Raw genomic sequence first — 23,351 nt, 5'->3', positions numbered from 1 at the left:
AATCACCAACAAGAAAGAAAACAGCCGTGAAAAGTAGCCCCACATTTTTCCAGTCCTGACTTCTCAGTGCATTCCCCGCTTACTCACTTCTTGCTAAGTCTAGAGCTGCTGGGTGGGGAGCTGTAAGGAGTAGTTGTGCTGGAGGGGAGGGCGGGGCCCCCGCCCTCCCCTCCAGCACAACTACTCCTTACAGCTTGGAAGCTATTTTTTTCCTACTCCGCTATCGAAAAAAAAAAAAAAAAATTTAAAAAAATTGGTGTGAAAGCTTTTATCATCCTGAAAACATGCCAACTGCAAAGGCGACTCTGTGTCTCAGACGCCTGTTTCCTGGCAGATTTTAAGTCCTTTGCTCAATTGCTAGGATGGCGGGGGCAGGAGATGCCGGCAGCAGCAGGCTGTGAACTGTAGTTTCAAACAGTCACATGTTTAACTGCTGCTAAACACCCAGGAGACCAACATTTTCAAACAGTGGGCTAAGAGCGAGACACGCAGCCAAGCGATGGCATCGGCCCATCCGAGGTAAAGACAAGGTGTGAGTGTGCCGCAGGGGATGCTGTGCACGGAGATGGAGGGCCACCAGCGTGGGTACCGCTGCCAGGCAGTACGGAGGGGGCGATCTGGCCCAACGCCTCCGCCTGGTCAGTCACCGCTTCGCTTCCCGGGTAACGAGGCTTCAGCTCTGTCGGCTCCCAGTGGTCTGGAGGGAAAGGATGGGACCAGCAACTGGGCTGAGAAGTGCTGGACGGCTGCGCTGGTGGTGTCCATATTGCCAAGTGCCCAGCACTGGCCATCACCACCACAGTTAGCACTGGGAAGCCCCCGTCTTGATGCCACCTTGGAAGAGCTACACAGACCACAGAGCCCTTCGCCCTGGTGATGCTTTTTGGGGCTCCAAAGTGCTCAGAGCTGGTTTTGCACACGCAAATCCCTTTTCCATGCCAGGCCCAAACTGCAGGGCCTCTTAGAAAAAAACTGCACAGGATGAGAAAAGGATGCAGTCTGTCAGGCTTCACTCTTTTGGAGATAGAAGGCATCTCTCTCTTGGCACGTGACCCACAGCAACATCTACCCTGGTACCCATCTATACGTAGTCCTTCTGCCGGCTGAGGATTTTCCCTCACGTTGCAGTTCAGGCCATCCAAGCATTGCTTCAACTCTGTTACTCAGAACCGCCTGTGAAAAGAAAACTGAGTAGTCTGGGAAGAGAGGAATTTAAAACCTTTCAGATATTTCTTTCACCCTAGGGAGAAATTACTAAGAAGAAACTGGTCTGGAACGGAGGTGCATGGGACAATCCAACTAACCTTCCGGGGGCTTTAAAGGATCGTTTTGCTCTGTGCCAAATAGATGGTGCCCAGGAAATTGGTGCTTGTCAGATGAAATCACCGCTCCCACTGGATCTCTGCAAAGCAGAGCCATGATGCACCACAGGCATCTCCAAGGGGAGGGATACGACCCCCCCCCCCCCCGCAGCGCCACAACCCAGGAGGCATTTCATAAACTCGCCTGTGGCTTCCCTCAGCTATCGCACCGATTTGTGATGGCACAGGAGCAACTCACCACCGCTGCTGCTGCGAGGGGAAAGCGAGGGCACAGCTTGGCTACTGCACAACCCAGACGTACATGGAGGCCAGGGCTCTCCTCGTATGTCATGTATCGTATAAAAACCACCAGACAAAACGAAAGCCGCAAAGCTCCTGCAAAGTACCAAAGACAAACAACAGAAGTCCTCCAGCATGCCATGCAAGCTGCCTTCTGTCCCTCCTGCCCTGCAGATACACTTCTCCATCCCCCCGAGTGCCCTGTTCACTGACAAGAGGAGCAACCTTTGTCCTCCTTTGTACTTGGATGTCTTCACCTCCTTCATCTCTCCCCTTCCCTCCGTTTAAGCACAAGGATGGCACCTTTCTCAGGAGGCAGCTAGCTACAAGATGGAGGAAAGGGTAAACAGGAGGCTTACAGAGAAAACCACCCCAAAAACCTTAGCTTGGTCCAAGTCTTAGTCATATCTTGGGCTGTTGGGAGGCACGAGCAGCAGGAGCAGTTGCTGCAGCTCTCCGATTCAGTGCCCAGCCTGGATAACAGGAGCAGGGAATGCTGGCGTTCAGAGCTCGAAATCCAACATGGCCTAAAAGAAACACAGTCGGACACTGGTAAGAGAGCCAGCAGGAAACAGCTGGGAGATGGGGATATTTTGAGTTGTCTGACCCCACCACAGCCCTCTGCTTTCCAGAGCCTGGGTCCCTTTGTTCAACAGTGCCAGCCTAGAGGGAGAAGAAAAGCAGCATTACTAAGTGACGCAAGAGACAGGCACGATCAGGGTCCCTGCCGCTCCCGTTGCAGCTGGTTTTGGGCACTGACTTGGGTGAGAGTCAGCTGCAGCTTCTGTTCTGTCTGGGCATCAGAGTGAACTTCTTTCTTAAAGGTTTCAGGTGCTCCTCAGGACTGACCTGACATAGGCAGGCTGGTTTTCTTAAGAAGCGTCAGAAAACTTTTTGTATGGTTCAAAAAACAGCACTGACGTTTTGGGGTGTGAAAATGGAATCATCTCAAAGAGAGAACACCCTGCCTTCAGTTGTCCCCACGAAAATTCATTGGTTTTTTTGTGAAAACTGGTGTTTGGTAGAAGGAAAGGCCCCCCCCCCCGCTGCAGCAGTTCCCAAACCTGTAAATGACCAGCTGAAGCTCCCAGCCAGTAGCCAGGACACATTTTGGGACACTTCCATAGGGCAGGCCAAGCAGGGAACACGACATGGGCCTGAAGGGATGAGCATTGCCCCCGGGAAGCACACACTTCCAGGGCAGGAGGAAGGTAAGGCTATGAGTTAGATGTGATCTGCAATGATTTCACGTGCTTCACTGCCTAGTGTTTCACTGTACACATGGAAAAACCCATTCTTATACGTTGTTTTTCCAGTGGTGTGATGAGCTCATATCTCGATTAGTATTTACCAAAGCAAGAGCCAGAAAATCTCAGTACTGCGTGAAAGTGTGTTTATTCCAAAGCTAAATTTTTCACATAAAACAACATCTCTGCACAGCAGCATCAGTCCTTACGCAGATCCACAACAGCCTTCTAGGCTTCAGGGCACGGGGTCGTGAACCATCTCAACAGAGCAACAGGGAATCTCTTTTCAGAGCTGTCAGAAAGGGGAGGGAAATGACAGAAAACAGATACATTGCCACTGGCACAATTCTTAAATTGTGCCTGCTCACGAGAAGAGAAAAGGTGTCAAGACACTTCGCAGGGAGCTTAATGTCTGCATAAAGATCGCACAGAACGCCCTGGTCTCTGCAGGCTGCTTGCCAAGGAGCAGCTGCCACTGTCAGGAGAGAACTGCATCATTCCTGCAGACAGAAAACAGGACTGCTGGGTTTAATAAGCTGCTGAACCGCTTCCAAGGACTGAAGTGGCTGAGAGGTCGTGTTAGAGATGTGCTCCTTCGCAGCCTGGAGCCCTCGCACCCGCTCTAGTGTGCGTGTTTGGTCCCAGCTGACACCCTAGAGGGGTTTGCCGCCTTCCTCCTGCCTCAGCCTCTTGGAGAGATGCTCACTGATGGCCATGAGGGGATTGGCTCTGTACCTGGGATTGGCGATGACCTCATGAAACCGAGCCACTTCCTCCTCTCTGAGGAAAGAAAAATAACACACAAATGCTAAGTGCTTCACGCAAAAGGAACTCGGCAGACAAGAACTCGTAAAGCAGCGGGTTTCGGTACAGACAGAATGATCCTGGGTGTAAACCTCAGAAAGAAGTGCGAGAAATAAACCTAATTTACCCAAGGGCAAAGCTCAAATTGCTGCCAGCTCACGGGAGCCAGAGACTTGATCTCGTGCCACAGAGACAGAAACAATCACGTTAGTGTCCAGCATCACTTGGAAGGGTGGGGTTTTTTTACAGCTTTTCCCTAGTAAATCAGGAACAAGAGACTGTGGGTATCTGGTAAATCACTACGAATGAGAACTACTTCAGAGTGCACTAGCACAAAAGCAGATTCTGCTTTCGAGAGCTCATCTACGGACCCTCTTTATTGCTCAATGTAGAGACTCGGTAATCCTGTGTGCAACACTAGTTAAACACCCTGGGAGGAGCATGGCAGAATAACCTTTGCATGCTTGGTCACAGCTGGTTGCTGTGGAAATGGTCTTGTCTTAAAAAGTAAGCAAGCAGGGAAGAAGAAGAACAGAGCAGGAGGAGTGTTAAAAAAAAAAAAAAAGAAAAGTGAGTTTTCACAGCAGTCACATCCATTGCAACCTCCCTCAGACAGACTGCCAGGCTCTCCTCAGCCCAGCCAGGCACACATCTCCACGCTCTCAGTAGTTGCCGTGGATCAGCAGAGAGCTCTTCAGCTCGCAGCATGGTTCCCTCCCTAGCAGGGCCCTTCCCCTCCACACCAGCCCTGCCCCTGCAGAGGAACAGAGAGGGAAGCCAAACCTGAAGCTTGTGGCAGCTGGGGCAATGGGGTGAGGCTTAGGGAACCTCCAGGACTAACGTCCTGGAAAATAAACCTCCAAGACCTTCCTCCAACTCTTTTGCCTCCCAGGAAGCACAGCCTTCCCAGACTGCTACGGGAGGATACACGCCACTACTCAGTGCATCCGTCCAGTTTTGTGCAGAGAAGAGGGGGGCAAACGGGGGGTCACCGGTGTGCTGACACAGGAGATTGTTGCCTATCAGGACTTAGATCTGTATACAAATTCCTCCTCAAGCAGTGTTCCTCACCTATGAGCACAACGCAATGCGCACTGGTGGCACTCGAGGCCATGACCCTCGGGCTCCTGCAATGAGCCAAGGAGGGACTCATCCAGAAAGGCAGAACTGAGCAAGAAAGGGATCCCAGCACTGGCACTGGCCAGCTTCAGACAGAGAAGGGTATTCACAGCCTGTGCTGGAGAGCGGGGCTGGGAGCTGTAGACTGACCGTTCTCCTTGGCATCAGGCTGAAGTTGAACGTCTCAGAACTGACAGAAATCCTGGAACAGGGATCACAGAAAGCAAACACTGCGAGATCACAGTGCCTAGCCAGGAGAGCTGTGCTGAGGGGAAATTAAGCTCTTGATGTCTAGTGGCAGTATAAAATATCTGACAGATTCTACAGAGGAATAAGGAGTTCCAGACCCTTAACCAAGTCCAAGAATTATTCAAAAGCTTCGTTTTACAAGAAAAGGTTTGGCAGATACCAATGGACAGCTGTCCTCCTAAGGGATGTACGGCAGGTAAGTTAGCATTCCAGAGGTGTTCCAGTGGAGCTGCTGAAGCTCCTGATGCTACGCAGAGCTCCAGAAGCTCCTTGCCTACACAACCACAGGAGGCTTTCCTGAAGGGCATCAGCTCTCTTTGCTTAGATTTTACATGAGACAGAAGCAGAAGCAGACTGAATCCATTTAGAATTGACAGAGTCTGATACAGTCAAAGCAGAAGGACACCACAAACATCCTGCACTATGTAAAGGGGAGAATCAAGGCCGCCACCTCTTCTAGGGCCTTTGGGTGTGAAAGACTGAAACACTGGAACTGGTTGCTTAGAGAGGTTGCGTGATCTCTATCCTTGGAGATACTCAAAAGCTACGTGGACATGGTCCTGGGCAACCAGCTCTAGGTGACCCTGCTTGATGCTCTGCAGGGACTGGACACCCTGATACCTGGGTACTTACAAGAGCTGGTGTTTCTGGGCCTGTTTCATCAGACAGAAGTCTGCCGGTTCTGCCTTTGCTTTTACACGGCTGCAGAGAGAAGAAACAAAAGTGAGCAAGCATTACACAGCAGCGGTAATTTAGCAATTGCTGTGGCAATTGAAAGGGTCCAGGGATTCTGCATCTGCCTTCCCAGAAAGTATAGGTAATTGTCCTGTGTGGAAATTGTCCTGAAAGGCAATTATTTCCATAGCCAGACAGTAATGGAGATGCAAACTCCTTCCGCCACATGCTGACAACAGCTCAGGAGTCAGGACTGCATGGGCCGGAGGTAAATGCACTAAAGAAAAATTGGATCATTTAATTCTAGAACTGGTCACAAGCTGTCCATGCCCAGATCACTTTCTGCTTATCACTAACCTCTGGGTCAAACTGATACTGCTGCTTAGAGAAAAGATCCCATCGAACCTCCCCTCAGCACCGGGCACACATCACCTCTGCACATCTCGTGGTCCTTGCTAACGCTGCCGAGCTCCAGCATCGGCAGGCATCCGTTATGGTTACTCAGCAAGAAGAGGGGACCGCCAGCCCTGCTTCGAGTCCTGCAGTGGGACTGCTGGGCTCTGAGGTGTCATTTATATTTTAATACAAAGAATGGCAACAGTCTTTTCTCCCTTGCCAAAGGCTTGCTGGTTTAAGTCAGCTGCAAACAGATTAGCTAAAGAGAAAGCACAGCAACAGAGCGTCAGCTTTGAGAACCCATGAAGCTGCAAGAAGATGGACTCAGGGGAACGCAGGCTGGTGCACTACGTGCAGCCAAGACACAGCGGCAAGCACAGATCTGCGCTCTCGGCAACCATTTCTGATTCCTGGGCAAAGTCCAAGGAGACCAGAAGCGTAGCCCCATCCTGCGCAGAATGCTGGAAGCACATGGTGCCTGGCGCCAAGCTGGGGCAGAGGTTTACCACAAAGCCAAGCGCTGAGCCCAAGCCGGGGACACACAGGAAGGGCAGCGACAGCTTTTGGGACTTGAAGTGCACAAGGGGAGTGAGTTGCTGGTAGAACTGGACATTAAGGAGCAGAAACTTCCATTCCTCAGAATTACACAGCTACAGAGGGAAACAGGAGAAGCAAGTGGGGAAGAGGGTTTACCTCCGCAGAGAAGCTCCCCCCGCCCCGCCCCGATTCACCCTGGGGGAGGAGGGTCTGCTGCCCACCCCTCTGCTGGGGCAGGGCTTGAGGAGGAACCTCTGGGTACTGGTGGGCGTGGGGGGCCAGGGCCTCCCCCACCTCATCTGCCCCTGAGCCCTTCAGTGTTCTCAAGGAAACACGACAGCCCCTCACCTTCTCTTCAAGACAGATCTGGTCTTTTGTTGGCAGTGTTACAGTGACATCCTCCTCCTATTTCCCTCTCTGACCCACTACCCTCCATCCTTTTATTCTGCACTGGTTTTCCTCATGCTTCCTGTCTTCCTCCTCCCTTGCCCCATATTCCCTCACCCCACTCACTTTCATCATCCCTCTCCACTCGATCAGCTCCTGCTCCTTTTCCTCATCTCTCCCTCTCCCCATTCTGCCCCATTTTATTTTTCCTCAAGGTCCTCCCTCCTGAGGTCCCCAGGCTGCTGAGGGCTGCTCTCACCACTGCCCCGACCCCATCCGAGTTACCCTCTGCCCCAGCGCCAAAGCTCCCTGCCAACCCAGACAAACCCAAACAGCGTGGATGTATGGCAGCCAGCCTCTGCGGTACAGAGCCCGTGAGGAACCGGCAGCCAGGCAGATCAATGCCTGCGCGCTGCTCCTGTACCCTGCAGTCCCTCCCGAGGTCACCCCGGCACTGCAGGCGTTACACAACAGGCCCGCGAGCTCACGAGGAACGGCCATCAGCAAGAGCAAACAAACAGCTACAGGGGTTCGAGCAGCTCACGTCACACTGCCACATCCACGGGCACGGCAAGGTGCAGAAAGAGCAGGAAGCATCTCTGCTCTCTTCACGGCCGTTAACTGCTCGGCACAGGAACAATTTCTTGTCTGAGGTTGCCTGGATCGCTCACAGCAGAACAGAGAATGTCTCCTCAAGTTGGTTGGCACCCCACCAGAGCAGGGGCTTGCCAAGCGTGCCACCAAGTCACCACGGCAGTCCCTTCAAAGATGAGCAGCTCTGCAGAGGGTGATGACGGAGTACACCCGTCCTGGGCCATCCCAGACCACGTGCCTCTGGGGACAGCTTCCTCTGCGGGGCACTCCAGGCTGTGCAAGCCCACTTTAGCCTTCAGACACCCCACTATTTTAAAGGGCTGGGTGCTTCTGAAGGCTTTTCAGTTCCACTCAACAGCTCTGCCCCACCGGTCTGGCTGCTGCGTGAATCTCCTCCACCAAACCACCAGCACACTGCCTGCTCACTTGGACCATGTTAGCAGCCCTGTTTCATTACACTTCATTGCCTTCATTCATTATAAAACAGAATAAAAACCTCACTGTAATGCTCTCTTACCCAGCAGGAGATCAAATTCCTGGAGAATCTAATCTTTTATTAATAACGCTGACAAATCACCAGAGTATTACCCTTCATTTATGTAATGATTCAAATCCTATAAAAGCCTCCCCTGATTCCTTCAAACACTTATGCACACACGTCCTCATGCAGTCCACGAAGTCACAAGCCAGCACGGGGAAGAAGAGCACTGTAGCTCCTCCACGCCAGCACCAAGGGACTCTGCTTTTTGGCTGGCAAGTCCAAGGACACCTGGGCAACATCAGTCAATGACAAGCTCCCAACTCTGCTGTGCCGACTGCACGTCCTGAAATTCTCAGCCAGGGTTGGGCTTCTCTACCCTGCTGTGCCACAGCCCCACTGGGCTTTACAGACACCAGAGCCTGGCAGTCAAAGTGAAAACAGAGCCAGAGTATGAGCTCAGGCTTCCAGAAGGAGAGAAGAGCTGCCATGCTCCCACAGCAGGTCTGGGTTTGGGTAGAGAGGGCGCGGACAGCACTTCTCTGAGGATGTCAGCCTAGAGATGCATGCAAGACCACCAAACGCTTCCACGTGTGGCACGCTTCCTCTGCTATGAAATGTACTACAGAAGAGAAGAGCGATTGCGGTGAGTCCGCTGAAGGACCATTTTGGGCAGTGTTCTGCCCCAACGCAGCCAGAGAGGGTGGCCAGAGAGGAGCCAGACCAAGGCAAGTGTATAGCCATGTCCTCGCCAGGATTTGCAGCTCAGAGACCTCGTGCCAGCTGCAGTCTATAAACATGCCGTAACCCTCCAAGGAGATCTCCTCACTGGATTTGTCAGGTCTCACCTGAACCCACAGGCTTCCCTCAGCCATGACATCCTGCGGCAAGGAGCTGGGCAGAGCAGTGAGCCTCCTGCTAGCGCTGAACCGGACACTCACTAGCTATGCTTGATGTCTCTATTTCTCATACTGGAAAAGAAGATGAACTACCTCGTAACCACATCACACTTGATTTTACAAAGAATTACATTCCCAAGCCTCTTTGCCTCTGTCTCCTGTCCAGGCTGAGTGCTCCCCAGCTCACTTAGCCACCCCTTGCACAGAAGCTGCCACAGACCCTTCACCGTCATCCTTGTCAGCCAGCTCTGAGCCTTTTCCAGTTCTACTCTATCTTCAGCTAGTCCAGAACTGCAGGCAGCAGCGACGCCGTGTATTTGTAGCCAGCCGGGCAAGCAATCCCCAGAGGAAGCACCCTACCTGTCCTCCCTTCCCTATACGTACTTTCTGCAAGCCGCTCTCCTGGACAGCGGGGGCTCGGCCACCAAGGGGGCTGGGGGAAAACGATGAGGGGGAACGACTCCTGAACACAACCCGGATGCCACGCATGGTTGTGGCACAGCGTCACAGAAAGAGGGCAAAGCCACCTATTCAGGCTCAGGCTGAGCCCTGGCCCAGAGCTCCATCCAACCAACCCTCAGCGCTCTGCAAGACTTGAAACACTGTGTGTACTTTTGCTGGTCATTCCCACTGAAAGAGAGGGCAGGCTGACTGAATGGCTGCATAAAGAAAAAAAAAAGAGGAAAAAATGCTATTCAAAGAATTAGAAGCCAAGTAAAGGAACAAAATATTTTCCAATTCCTGAGATGCAAGGTTCATAGCTGCTGTTTGTCTGACAAGTGGCTCTCCAGAAGCACAGGGAACTGCCAACTCAGCCATGCTCTGTAGGCGGATGTCCCACCTGGGTCAGAGTTTATTTCTGGGGCATCCAGCAAGTCACAAGAGGGTTCATGGTATCTCCAGCCTTGATCTGCAACCAAAGAGGAGGGTGCTTTGCCAGACAGCCGCCTTTTTGGCTGCTCTCTAATCCAAATGCTTTCTTATTACGGTCAAAACAAGTTTCTAGCTCCAACTGAGCAAGTTGCTCCACTGAGCAACTGGAGAGGAGGGATAAGTGTTTGTGCAGCACGCAGAGCACTTTTATAATGCACTGAGGGATGCAAAAGCAGCTGCAACACCGACCAGATGGTCAGGCAGAGCAATGCATTAAAATGAGAAAACATAAGGGCAACCAGAACCCACCCTAGGGCTGGCTGGGATGGTTGACATGTGGATGTCAGAGGATCAGAAACAGCCCTTCTCTTTCAGTGCAGTAAAGGGAATGGAAACACCATCTTTCTGCTTTTGTCCAAAGGCACATTCCAAGCCAATGGGGTGAACAAAGAGTCTGGCCAGAGCGTATAGCTCTGCTCAAAGGGCTTGAACTGCCTCAGGAGAAAGCCTGAGAAGTCTGGAAGGACAGAACGGCCGGCTGACATGGCCAGAGGCTCATGTGGGAAGGGAGTCAAAATTCCTAGCAGGCAGCACTGCGCTCTGGACCCTGGCTCTCCAGATCCACTCCCCCTTGTCACCCCAGAGCTGCGTGAATTTGGGCAAGCCATCGTCCCAGTCTTCGCCACTTGCAATGAAAGAATTTGTCCCCTTTGAAAGCTGCAGATATAACCTGCTAGAAGAGAGTGGATTTCTCTTATGGAGTCAAACACCATTTGCTGATAGTGATGTTGAGGACAATTTTCATCATAAAAAACAAACCTGAAGTCCAGATTCTCAGGTGAGCTTAGCAGCAATTCACTCCGGACAAATGTGTGTCACTCCTGCAACTCCCAGGACATCTGGTTGCTCCCACCCCATCTCATGCCAAACCTCATCTGAGCAATACCGTTCCCCTCTTAGCTGTGGATTCAGAAGGCACATTTAAGTTTGGGTTTTCTTTGCGGGGAGTGAAGCATGGAAAGGGGTGAAATGGCATTGAGAATGAACCCTGTTCTCCTGACCACTGGCACCCAGCTTGCATTGCCTGCAGCTACAAGCTGAGCTGAAAGGCACCTCATCCTGCAGGAGGAAGGGAAATATAGAGCCTATCCCTAAGGCCACGTACCTCCGGGGTGGCTTCCTGCCCCTGCTGCCTGTGGTCAGGTCGGAGAGCTCGGGCAGGGCTTCCATCAATGGCTGCATGTCTCCCACCACAGGTGTTGCTTTCCGCTTTGCTTCGGCTTTTTGCTTCTGCTTGGCTAGCTTCACGCTTTCTATTTCTGAATCAGAAACAAGACATCACTGGAGGAAGGGGAAGCGTTTGCAACCCTTGAGCTAAGAAATTCACAGGCTGCTTCAGCATCTGCAGGAACAACAGGCCAGAAGTGATTTAAAGCAGGGAAAGGCTGAAAATAACGGAGCAGGGTAGTTCCCTCCCTCGCTGTGTTTGCTTATAACTATATACATCCCTACGGAGGTTTGCACCGGGAAGTGAAATCCCCAGACTGATTTTGTCTGAACTGTTTCCATCCCCTGCACCACAGCGCGTGAGACTGTTCTTTGCTCACAGCAACACATCACAGGAGTCCTGGGGTGGGAAAAACCACACTGACCTTGCACGGCATTGGGAGAGAGAAACAAGAGGGGAAGGGACAAACCAAATACAGTCAGCTCCGCATGTGGCATTAAACAGTCATAGCCCCATCTCTGCTTTGCTGTTGGGACAAAACAATGGTCTCCTAGCACAGACAAAAAAGATGGACTTAATTTCAGTTGTTTATTTAGTTTGGAGCAAGTCAAGGCCTCACCTTCATGACTCACAGCAGAGCTCAAGCAGTCAGATGCTGGACGAACTGGGCCCTTGGAAAAGCACCGCACCAAGTGGCTGACACAGAGGCAGCTGGCTTTTCCTCCAGACCACGTTCACCAGCCTCCCTGCAGCAGCTCTCGGCAAGGCTGTAGGCACATAAGGCTCTACAAACGTTACGGCAGTCTCCCTTCTCGGCCCTGAGAGGTGGGCGTTGAAAGCTGCGGGCCTCCGCCCCAGCCCTCGAGGCTTCCTGGTGTAGAAATAAGTCCCGCAGCTGCCCAAGCCTTGCAGAGCCAGCAGCCTCCAGGGAGAGCCCCAGCAGAACGTGTTCCTCTCCAGGACAGCCCACCAAAGCCCAGCACTGCTACAAGCCTCCAGCCGAGCTCCAAGATGCCCCAATCTGTCCCAGAGGTCCCTTGACGATGCCACCAGAAACAGCCAGAGCTCAGCGGGATCCATGAGCTCCTTTTCCTTCTGCCAGGTGATCTCCGGGCCCAGAAACCTGCTGCATTGCCTTGAAACCCCCAGGGGTACCAGTGCCGCAGGGTACACGATGGAGGACTCCACCTCCTCCACGTGCACCCAGCGGAGGCGATGGTGGAAGAGAAGGCTTCTGCATATTGCCTTGGACAACGAGCGTATTGCAAGGACGAGCCTGAGCGCTGAGCTAGAAACTCCTTGTCTGGAGGTGACGGAGGCAGTGCCAGCGGCCGCAGGGCCAAGCTGGCGACACAGGGAGGCCAGCAGCTTCCAGCGCAGCACGGCCACAGAAACAGGACTAAATCAGTACAAGTACTTTTCGTGGGAACACGAAAGCAGCCAGGCCCACTTACAGACCGCAGGCAAGATGCCACCTGCAGTTCTGGGTCTAATCCTGCTGCCTCCTTTAATATCTTTGTCTTGTTCCCTCCCCAACTCAGCTGAGTCGAAGAGCAACAATATTTCATGAACTGCAATTTTGCTGTAAATGGATGTTTGTGACAAATCTGGATTGTAAACGCTTCTCCTCACAGCAATCCCTGCCAAGAACACAGCTTTCTGTTCTGCATCACTTCTTTTTTTGGTCTGGCTTTATGAAGCTGACTACTTCAGTGCTTTCATAAACAGTATGTGCTCAAAATTTTCAGACACCTGATTCTGTGCAAACATCCCAAATTCTTTTCCTATGAAGTCTTGTTCGTCTGAGGAGCCATGCAATATATGTATTTTTAAATGTGCATACTTCTAATGTCTGAAGCATTGTGTAATTTTTTTCCCTCTCTAGTCTCTCATGAGATGATTTATAGGAATGGAAGAAATCTCCAAGTTTTGCGCTTGCACTACTGAGCTGAACTTCATTTCCCAGGGTCTTGGCATCCAGTGTCACAAAAGCAGCCCTGGGACAAGAAGAAACAACAAACTCTTGGGAAGATTTAGGAAAACAGCGATGTAATGGTAACAACTTCGGCAGTCCAAGCTGGGATCTCTTTTGGGGCTGAGGGGAGCAGGCAAGGACTGCAAAACCCACAAAGAATCGGCGGAGTTATCGGCATCAGCTAAAAATCAATGTGTTTCAGTTGACTGGAGCTCTTTGAGGTCACAACGTTAGAATGTCAAGTTTCATTTATAAATCGCCATCTCTGGAAATACCACTTCATTTTGCTCCATTAGCTAATAATAATAGTATCAGTTTCTTTATTGCTGTTTATATAGGCTCTTTCCAGCTATTCCATTTTTCTCGATAACAAGCTGCACACCCGGTACTAACACTTGTGACTTTTCTTACAGAAATCCCCAAGTACTCCCCAAAGCATTTGCTAGGGAATGCTGGCGTTTGCCAACTGGCCCCAAGGTTAGTGGGGGAGTCAAGACAGCCAGCAATTTAGGTACTTCTGTATCTTCTAATACCTAGTATCTTCTAAGACAGAGATAATTTAGTCTAAGTTTTCTATCTTGGTGTTCTCCTCAAAGTAAATCCTTTGCATTTCATTTGTATTTGCTCAACTCAGTAATTTCAGAGCCAAGAGTGGAGGAAAGACCGCCACAGCAGGGCCAAGATAACATACGTGATCTTGAGAAAGACTGATGCCACAAAGGCGTACGTGCAGGAGGACAGGATTAAGAGAGTGTAGGGATCCTGCTCCTGGGCTTTTCCAAAGTGGCTGACCTTGACCATGGGAGTGGTGCTGTCACCTAACTGCAGGAGCATGCCTTCTATTTCTTGCAGAAGACACGAGTCCCGTGTACCCCTTTTGCTGTGGATGCTGTCACAAAATGGTGCTGAGGACGTGCCTTTCTCCATGGCACCTGGTACCAGTCCTGGTATCAGGGGAAGGAAAGCTCAGCTGTGCTCCAGCAGTCCCCTCCTCTCTCCCCACAACGGTATCAGACAAGGAGAGATCTTTAGGAGCACCAAGATTGCAGCCGGCACGCCAGACGTCAGGACTAGCGCAGCCACCTTTGTGCCCAACAGGGACACCGAGGGTTGCAGATGCCAAAGGCACTTGGAAGTTGTTGGTTGGTGACAAGGAGGAGGTTTCCTTCACAGTCACAGTGTTAAATTATCAGCTTTTTATGTAAGAGGAGCCAGAGACACCTTTTCTGTGACTGGTGAAATCATGGGTTGATGGACCTGAGCTCAGGAGCAGAGAGCATGTGGTGCGGCAGAAAGGCCCATCCCTCAGCCTCAAACACAGCCTGTCACATCTCTGCTGGGCAAGAAGGTGTTAAGGGAAAAGCCTGTCCCAGGAACAGCTCCAGGTGGCAAAAGGTATCCCCAAGCAGGACAGCATAGCCTCTTACCGCACTGAGCCACTCGAAGCAAAAATACAGACACTTCCCGCAGGAAACAGAAGCATTTCTGCCATGGGCTGGTTTTGTTTAGCTCGTATTTCACAGCCTCAAGAAAGCCCAGACTGTCTGGTGAGCGGGTTCACTGACTGGTGGCACATGGGAAAGAGCAGGGACACAACCAGCAGCGCCCAGAGACGCCCCTGCCTGACGGGCAGGAGGGCCTGCAGGCTTCCACCTCTGGGCATTAGCTGGTGGTTGCGTGGGGCTCAGCTCCAGCTGCCATGCCTTCCTCCTCGGGGAGGAGAAGCTCTGCTATACAGCTCGTCCCATTTGTACCAGAGCTTTAACAGATAAACATGCTAAACCTACATGGGCACAGTGTCCAATCTGGATAGATAAGGTTTTATGTAGTCACTTACATCACACGTGGAGGAAGATCAATAGTAGGTTTGGGGCAATGACTGAATCTCAGTGCTAAACACCGAGAAATGATACCTGGGACTTCTAATCCCTGTGAAGGTTTCTGAGCAGCGTTCAGGCTCCCTCGGCACTGCTCAGCACTGCCACCCGCACCCCAGGTATGGAGAGACCCACCAGAGCTGCGCTCTGCCATGGCCGTGGTACTGCCGTGCTTCGGAGGAGTACTTACTCTGCAGCCATCTTTCCTTCCTCAGCTTCATCTTTTCTTTTTTGGAAAGAATCGTTTTTTCTTCTAAACCTAGGAGAGAAGAGAGATGTGAGATGGAGCCTGGCTACCACACACAGGTTCAGTGCTGGACACTTCCCAAAGATAGCAGAGTCCGTAATATTTTGGCGGCAGGCAGACCGGGGGTTACACTGCACCCCAACTTTTAGCCGAACAAATCGAACCCATCTCACTGTTGGTTAAGAAATAAGAAACGGGTGAGTAGATCAGAGCATCAGGCCAGGAAGCTCTTGGAGAAAGGGTTTTTGAGAGGCCCTTGCCCCGTGTCCTGCACTCCTGCATGAACCTGGTCCGGGAGCTGGCATGTTCTTCTGAACACTAGCCCCAAGTGATGGGTGGACATACAGGTGCCAGAAATGGGAGCAAAAAGCAAGTTGTAATCTGAAAACACACAGGCCGATAAAGCTAAGAAGAAGGAAAACACGGGCTGCAGACACGTGCGAGGGTAGGGGGGGGATGGCGACCAGCCGTGGCTATCGGCACACACCGGCCCAACGGCCTCACCGCCTGCCCAGACAGCACGGGGCAGGCAAAGGAAGGACTGAAAAGGGTCTGAAATACCCACATCTGCGGCAGCCCTAAGGAGCAGCTGATTACTAACAGCTTGTAAAAAGGGCTAGTACCTACTATGTACCAAATTTAGGATTTGGAAACCAGCTGTTGATCACTGATATCAAGTAAAATAACGTCACAAATATTTTTTACTGGAGATCCGTTGCAGACGCTATAAAGTTTTATCTTATCTCCAATGTTTAAGACAAAATTGACTTTAGCCAACTTTTCTCCCAAAATGTGCTGGGAATGCTGCTACAGGAATGCCAATGGAGGAATAAACTCTCAAAACACCTCTCACCTTAGGTAAATCTTAAGCCTGGAAAAAACCCCCCAACATTTTTCTCCCCAGAAGAAAGGAATTCATCGCAACTCTAAAAACAACTCACTGAGGACAACTTCTCTGCAGCTGCGAATCGTTCAGGGTGATGGAAACAAAAGCACGACCATAATTTAGTAATTTCAATGCCTTAAGATCAGAACAAGCCTGCTGGGGCAGCGGAGGCTTTTCCACAGAACCCACAACCACCACCATGTTTTGAGTTTCTAGAGGACCTGGAGAACGAAGCAGTAGCTTTCACTGCCTTGTGTCCCAGAAAAATATGTTACTGCAGTCAATGCACCCAGGAAGTGAGAAATAAAATGACGTCTAGAAGCCATCACTTATTTACAAAGCTCGGGGATGTCTTGAAGGGTTTGTATGTGACTGATGCCACTGTACATTTTGCCGTCTCCTGCACGAAACGCCGATGTACGGGCACTCTGGTAGGCCTGGGCCAGCACGACAGCCCCGCCAGGACGCGAGGCCGGCTAGAGCAGAGACAAACATCTAATCACATTAAGGGCAAATTTCCTCAATCCGTTTGCTGTGCTATCACTGCGGATGCTAAAACAACTAATTGCATGTTCCAATAACCAACTCCCAGCTACCCCCCACCCCCATCACCCCACGTTTCTGTGGGTTCAGGCTAAAAAAGGATGCCGGCAGGCGACTTGTGCCCCGATGATGCCCAGAGGGCTGCCTGCCTGGGACGCCTCCATCCTGCCTCGCTGGCTGCCCAGCCTGCCCAGGCATCAGCGGTGGCAGTGCCGGGCGGATTCACCCCCTCGTCTGAAAACACACTCATTACTTCATTGGGAAAAGGGCGTCCGGCAGGATTTGTTAATGAAAATGAAAAAAAAAAAAAAAAAAATTCAGCCATGGCCAATTCTAGTAATAACATCAATTCAGTTGTGTTTTTTTTTTTTTTTTTTCTCCCAAACGGCAGCAGAATATTTAAGGAAACACAAAAGCTGTTTTCTTGGCAGGAGCCCAAGCTCGCTGCAGACCAGGGACGGCGGCCGGCACCCCAGCCAGCAGCTGCAGATCACCAGAGGGGTGCAGGGTGGGGAGCCGGATCCCTCCTGCGCCCGCTGCGAGCAGCCGGGGAACAGCCGGTTTCTGCTCTTTCTCAGCACCCGCTCCCCGGACACCTCCATTTTACATATCCCACCCTCTTCAGGAGGTTGTTCTGCTGCTGGAAGGTGCCAAGTTGTGTTTGGCAACTTCCAGTCGCAACGCCGAGTGCCAAAGCTGCTGGAAACCCACTGGAGAACAGCAGAGGCAGAATTTAGCTAGTTAATTAACGGCACAGACTGTCCCCAAGGTAGTCTTTTATTTTTATTTAGCTTATAAGCACCTCTGAGATCAAAGCCAGACTGCAGCTCCAGTTTAATTATTTTTCTGTGAAATCAGAAGGGTTCTGGTCCCCCTCCCTGGCCCATTCCACACATAACAACACTTGCCTTTGAAACCTTGTGCACAAAAGAAAGGTGAGCAAAACTTCTGTTAGCTGAGAGCAATTTATATACTGTAAACTTGACAATTATTCCTTTTAGTGCCTGGATGTGTTTTTTCTTCCCTCTAATCTGCACAGTACAAAACATCTCAAATATAAACAGATTAAAAAAACCCCAACACAATAGCTTTTTGCCTCCTACATCAAGTGTTTGATACTACTCCTGGCAACTCTCAGGATCCTGCTTTCAAGGCGGATAAGCAGATTCTTTCCGAGTACGGCTTCCTTCATTTCAAAAAGGTTGAGGTTTTTTGGTAAAAGACTCCTTAGACTAAAATAAATAAATAAAAAAATAAAATTATATATGTATTTATGACTGCTTTTCATAAAGGACTCCTTGGACTAAATATATAGATATCCTATCTTAAAAGTCCTCATTTCATCCTTTCTAGGCATTCAGAAAGAAGCTGGACTGGGTTAAAGCCGTAACACTACAGACTTCCCTGAGCCCCGAGATCCCACCATTCCAGTTTGACTCCACAACCGAGAGGTGAAACCCCAGACTTCACGGTTCCAGGAAACCACATTATTTCGAGGACTTGGCCATGAGCAGAAATATCAAATAAACCTGTGCCTGTGCAACACCACGTGAACAGAGGAGGGTCCTTCGGCAAAGTCCCCCCTTTGGTACGAGCTATTAAGAAATAGCACGTAGTATTAAGTATTATTCCCAGAACTCCGATGATACATAACAGTAAAGTTGTTGCTGCTCGAAACATAATATTTTGGCAAAACAGGGTACCATATAAATTGAAGTTAAACAACAACAGATGTGTTAATTTTAGCCTCGGTTGTATAACTGCAGCAAAAAATGAGCATATGCCTACAGCTGTGGGATGAGTTCGCTGAAGAAATTCAAACAGCGCATCCAAAAGGAGAGGACTGGATGTGGGTTTCGGGTTAGGTTTTTTGTTGTTGGTTTTTTTTTAAAATTACATAGCGTCACTTGTAAATTGTCTGATACACCTTTACACCAAAAGGGCCTGGGAAATGGTAAACCACAGGCTGCGGGGGCACAGGCAATGGGCGACCTCCAGCTCCACCACTTCTCTGGAAAGCCCTTGCGGGGAGCCTGGTCACTAGTGGGACCGAGGTCTGGAGGTGGCCAGGCCAGAGGCAGCGGGTTGACCCAGGCTCTTTACCCCCCTGCTCACAGAGGAGCCCCCAGAGACAGCCTGGCACCTGTACGTGGTACACTGAGACCACGGCAGGGGGGGAGGTTGGATTTGCCCAGCCCAAGCCGTGCCACACTGAGCGGGCTCGGGAACCCGTGCTGGAGAGGTGACAGCCCCTGCTGCGACAGGGCAGGTTTCACCATGGATACGGCATTTGCTTTTTGTGTTCCAAAACAAGCTGCATTATTTTTGTTCATGCTTAATCATTACACCAGCACGCAGGCTTTCCTCCTGCCCCCGATGAAGGAGGAGTCCTATCTAAAGTGGGATCTGCATTCTCAACCTTTCCAGATCCCCTTGTTATTTAAAGCGGAGCCTACTTCCAAACCCGGCTTCCCATCCGAGACCCGGAGGAGCAGCGCAACTCACGTCCTCGCACCGAGGTCAGGCCTGGTAAACATCCCCGGGCTCCGACCAGCTACGAAACCTCCCTCTGCAGAAGAGCCAAGACTCATCTCTAGTTAGCCGCATAAGTGCACAAGTGACATGCCATCTGAAGCGGAGCAGTTCCCCTCAGGGAGGTGACCGAGAAGTCACAATCTGCGCAGTAGTCTGCAAAAGGCAACTCCAGACACAAAGTCACAGAATCACAGAAATCACAGAATCACAGAATCCCAGACTGGCAGGGGTTGGAAGGGACCTCAGGAGATCACCTAGTCCAACCCCCTGCTAGAGCAGGATCACCCAGAGCAGGTCGCACAGGATCGCATCCAGGCAGGTTTTGGATCTCTCCAGAGAAGGAGACTCCACAACCTCTCCGGGTAGCCCATCCCAGTGCTCGGTCACTCTCAGAGGAAGAAGTTTTTCCTCACATTGAGATGGAACCTCTTGTGTTCCAGTTTGTGCCCATTGCCCCGTGTCCTGTCACTGGGCACCACTGAGAAGAGTCTGGCCCCTTCCTCTAGACACCCACCCTTTAGATATTGATAAGCAAATCTTCCCAAGTCTTCTCTTCTGCAGGCTAACCAGCCCCAGCTCTCTCAGCCTTTCCTCATACCAGAGATGCTCCAGGCCCCTCATCATCCTCGCAGCCCTCCGCTGGACTCACTCCAGTAGTTCCCTGTCTGTCTGGAACTGGGGAGCCCAGCACTGGACACAGAACTCCAGATGTGGCCTCACCAGGGCAGAGTAGAGGGGGAGGGGAACCTCCCTCAATCTGCTGGCCACATCTGTCCTCCCAAGCAATGCCTGAAGCGCTGCAGGCACGCACAGCCCCTGCCATGAGGTAGAAGTGCCTCCCGCTCTGCCCGAGGGATTTTGTGCTCTTCAGAAGTCCTTGGTCTTCCCACCTGCACCCTCCCCAGCACAGAGGCTGACATTTCAGAGGTCGGTCTCAGACAGACACACAGAGGATGCTCAAGGTGGCCCAGCGTGTTGCTGTCGTTAAAGCCACTTTTGCAGCTGGAAGGTTATTTTCATAACCAAGGCAGAAGGAGGTAAAACATCTCGGGGAACCTAGATTTCTCAACCAAATGTGACACAAGGACTGCAAAACGCCTTGTTCTGAGCCAAGTGCTCGGCATTGCCAGTTCATGGCACAGAGAGACGCCAGAAACCACCATGATCCTCCCGATTGGAGAAGCTATGGCTGCCACAAGAAGCTCATCTCATCTGCCAGGTCACAGGCTCCTCCCTGGGAACAGTTACGTTTTGCTCTTGGAAGAAGGTCAGCTTATTTCAGGAGCTATCTCCCCCGTAAAACACGTACAGGGTACAAACACGGGGGGGGTCAGAGGGAGAAATACCCCACCACAATTTCTGTAGCGTGCAGCCTTCTTAGGGTGGGAGCCTCCACAGAAGTAGCACTGGGGGACACCAGGACAACCATGTGGTCTCTGCTTTATTTTGTTCATGAATTTCCATTAGCACCTTTCCTGTATTACCTCCATCCTGCTGCGAACACCCGGGAGGGCAGCAAAGTAGGTCAGACCCATCACTAGTCCAGGGCACTGAAATGTTTTTTTTTTTTCACATACATTTTGCTGGTTTTGGAAAGTTTCTCATAAAAAATTGAAAGAAACCACGTAGTTACTATCAGCATGTCCTGCTGAGTCACTGGGTAGGCAGCGAGACTGAAGAGGGAGAAGGAAACACAGGATACCAGCCAGCCAGTGCCACTGCCTGATACCAGACAGGCTGCGCTGCTTCCCCCCTCCTGACCAGGAGAGCATTCTGAGATGCAGCCGGGACCCACCGGACACGAAGCTGCTGTAGAAGTCTTTGCTACAGAAACAGGAGGACTTGCCTACAGCAGACAGCGTAGGCTACAGAAAGCCTGGCTTTAAGCAAACCAAAGGGGAAGACCGATAACCATTTGACAGCCACTAGAGCTCTTGAAACTGCCAGCAGAAAGTACCTTTTTTTATATATATTTTTTCTTTAAACTGATTTGTCCTTATTACATTGCAGATGCACAGTTTTGCCTGAATAACACAGGTGCTACCACTCACCCTCCTTTTTTCCTGCCACTTGCACGTTTGGCTGCCCTTTCTCGGGCAGTCTTGGATGAGTAGGGTGAGCAGCAGCCAAACCAGGCTCTGTGCTCAGCAGCCTTGAAGCTACCCTCTTGCTGTTCCTCCACTGAACACGAAGCAGTGAATGAAATGAGAAAGCTCCTCATCTCTTTCTCTACAGCTTCCCTGGTCAGAGAAAAACACCATCTGGCAAAAGGTGCAACTGCTGAGGATGTTACTGCACCAGTGCAGGAGCTCCATGTCGTTTGCTAGAAAAAGCATCCCCAGTTGTGCATCCTCACCAGCCAGATAGGTCAGGTTGCTACCTGGATTCAACACATCTTTGCGAGAAAAGATGCTGGATTACTTTTTATTTATTTCCCTTCATGTCTCTTTGCACTCAAAAAAAAACCGAAACCAAACGAAAGCAGTTCTCAGTACTCCCTGAGCTGTAATACTTCAAAACACAAAACAAATGCAGATTGGCTCACCCACAGACAGGTGCCCTGGGAAACACATGCCATGTTGGGGACTTTGCAGGACCAGGTGTGATTTTGTTCAAGAAACAGCGTTTTCCAGCTTTGGAAGAATGTGTTTGCTTTCAAGAAAAGACATTTCAATCCCCCTCTGCCCCTTTTCTTATCCACAAGAAAAAAAAAAAAAAAAAGGATGATGTACATGCAACAAGTGTGTGTACATGTCTTCCAACAAAAAAGCAAGAAGTCCTCCAAAAGTATCCTGAAGTCCCACAGCACAAATAAGATATTCTTATTTGTCAAGGGATGGCATGTCCGAAAAAGCTGACTTTTTCTTTGCTTCCTCTGGCATGTATTTGCAGCTCTCAGCAAGTGGTGCTGCAGCTTCTAGCCTTACAAAAGGTCCCCCAATGCAAAGAGAAGAGAGAAGAGAGAGAAGAGAAGAGAAGAGAAGAGAAGAGAAGAGAAGAGAAGAGAAGAGAAGAGAAGAGAAGAGAAGAGAAGAGAAGAGAAGAGAAGAGAAGAGAAGAGAAGAGAAGAGAAGAGAAGAGAAGAGGAAGAGAAGAGAAGAGAAGAGAAGAGAAGAGAAGAGAAGAGAAGAGAAGAGAAGAGAAGAGAAGCAAGGGGCATCAGGGCACGTTTGAGTGCACTCCCAACAGCTCAGTTCATGAGATTTCTTTCAGGTTTCATGACGAGCCATCTTGTTCTTCCTGCAGACACTTCTCTGATCACAGCAAATCGCATAGGAAACAGCCACGGAAGATGAGAATTTGCCGTGTCTGTGTGCGAGGCAGAATGAATCGTAAAGCCTTCTTGCAATCAAGCTGATCCAAGGAGTTGTAGGTCTGCAGCACAACCTCGGTTTTTCCACACTCAGCCAAGAAACCTGACCATCTCCAACCTCCTCCTGCCTTGCTACTGCTAGCAGAGAAACCCCACCTTCAGCTTCTGAGGGCAACTTCATGGCCCTAGCCACCTCAGAGGGGAGAACCAACCAGGCCTTCTTCGCTTTTGTCATCCATGTAGAAGCCTAAGAGTCAAGCCTCCAAGATGGTGGAGCCAAGTGCTGCTTCAAGGCAGCGCCAGGGGAGCCTGGACCCACAGTGCCACCATGCATTTCCCTCCCTCATAAGGGAAACAAGTCTGAATTGCTCAAGATACTCCCTAAGAAACGTGAATGAGGGCATCTCTGCCAGATCCCAGGTTAGAGAGCTGGTAAGCTTGTACATTGGCATTAAGCATTGCCACAGAGGCAAAGCAGCTTCCCCTGCTGTAATTCAGATCTAGGGGACAACGGCGCTATGCGAAGCCCTCAAGACCTGACTCTCAAGAGTCTCTCTCAAGACCTGGGCAGCCCTCATTCCCAAAGGCATCAGCATTCCCAAAGTTGTGGCACCCAGTCCTAGCAAAAGTTTTGCAAATAAACAATGTGTAACCCACCTTGGGAGTACACCCACTATACCTGCTTCCCTGCTCCTGCTGGGAACGAGACCTGGTCTGACAGGATTTGCAGTGTCTCTGTTCCGCTGCCAATTCCTTCCCTTGTCCATGGAAGCCTAGCAAGCCGTGTTTCCTTCTCCTCATAGAATAGATTCATAGAATCATTAAGGTTGGAAAAGACCTCTAAGATCATCAAGTCCAACCGTCAACCCAACACCATCATGTCTACTA

The 23,351-nt window shown here is 50.7% G+C and overlaps 1 protein-coding gene across 2 annotated transcripts in view; it reads right to left on the bottom strand.

Moving 5' to 3' along the window:
* Positions 1–2,980: 2,980 nt before the first annotated feature.
* The window catches only part of SLX9 (SLX9 ribosome biogenesis factor), a 59,075-nt gene continuing 38,704 nt past the window's right edge, over positions 2,981–23,351 (bottom strand). The window contains exons 3-6 of one of the 2 annotated variants that reach the window (XM_075755837.1): positions 15,130–15,198; positions 11,025–11,178; positions 5,654–5,722; positions 2,981–3,140 (exon numbers count right to left, since the gene is read on the bottom strand). In XM_075755837.1, coding sequence (XP_075611952.1) covers positions 3,077–3,140; positions 5,654–5,722; positions 11,025–11,178; positions 15,130–15,198 — 356 coding nt within the window. In that variant the 3' untranslated portion in view covers positions 2,981–3,076. Of the gene's footprint in view, positions 3,629–5,653; positions 5,723–11,024; positions 11,179–15,129; positions 15,199–23,351 lie in introns of both variants that reach the window. The other variant, XM_075755836.1, reaches the window with a different exon arrangement.

The sequence above is a fragment of the Balearica regulorum genome, chromosome 6, assembly GCF_011004875.1.
Source record: "Balearica regulorum gibbericeps isolate bBalReg1 chromosome 6, bBalReg1.pri, whole genome shotgun sequence".
Classification (NCBI taxonomy): domain Eukaryota; kingdom Metazoa; phylum Chordata; class Aves; order Gruiformes; family Gruidae; genus Balearica; species Balearica regulorum.
The sequence above is the reverse complement of the archived record's forward strand: the minus strand, read 5'-3'. Positions and strand labels throughout refer to the sequence as shown.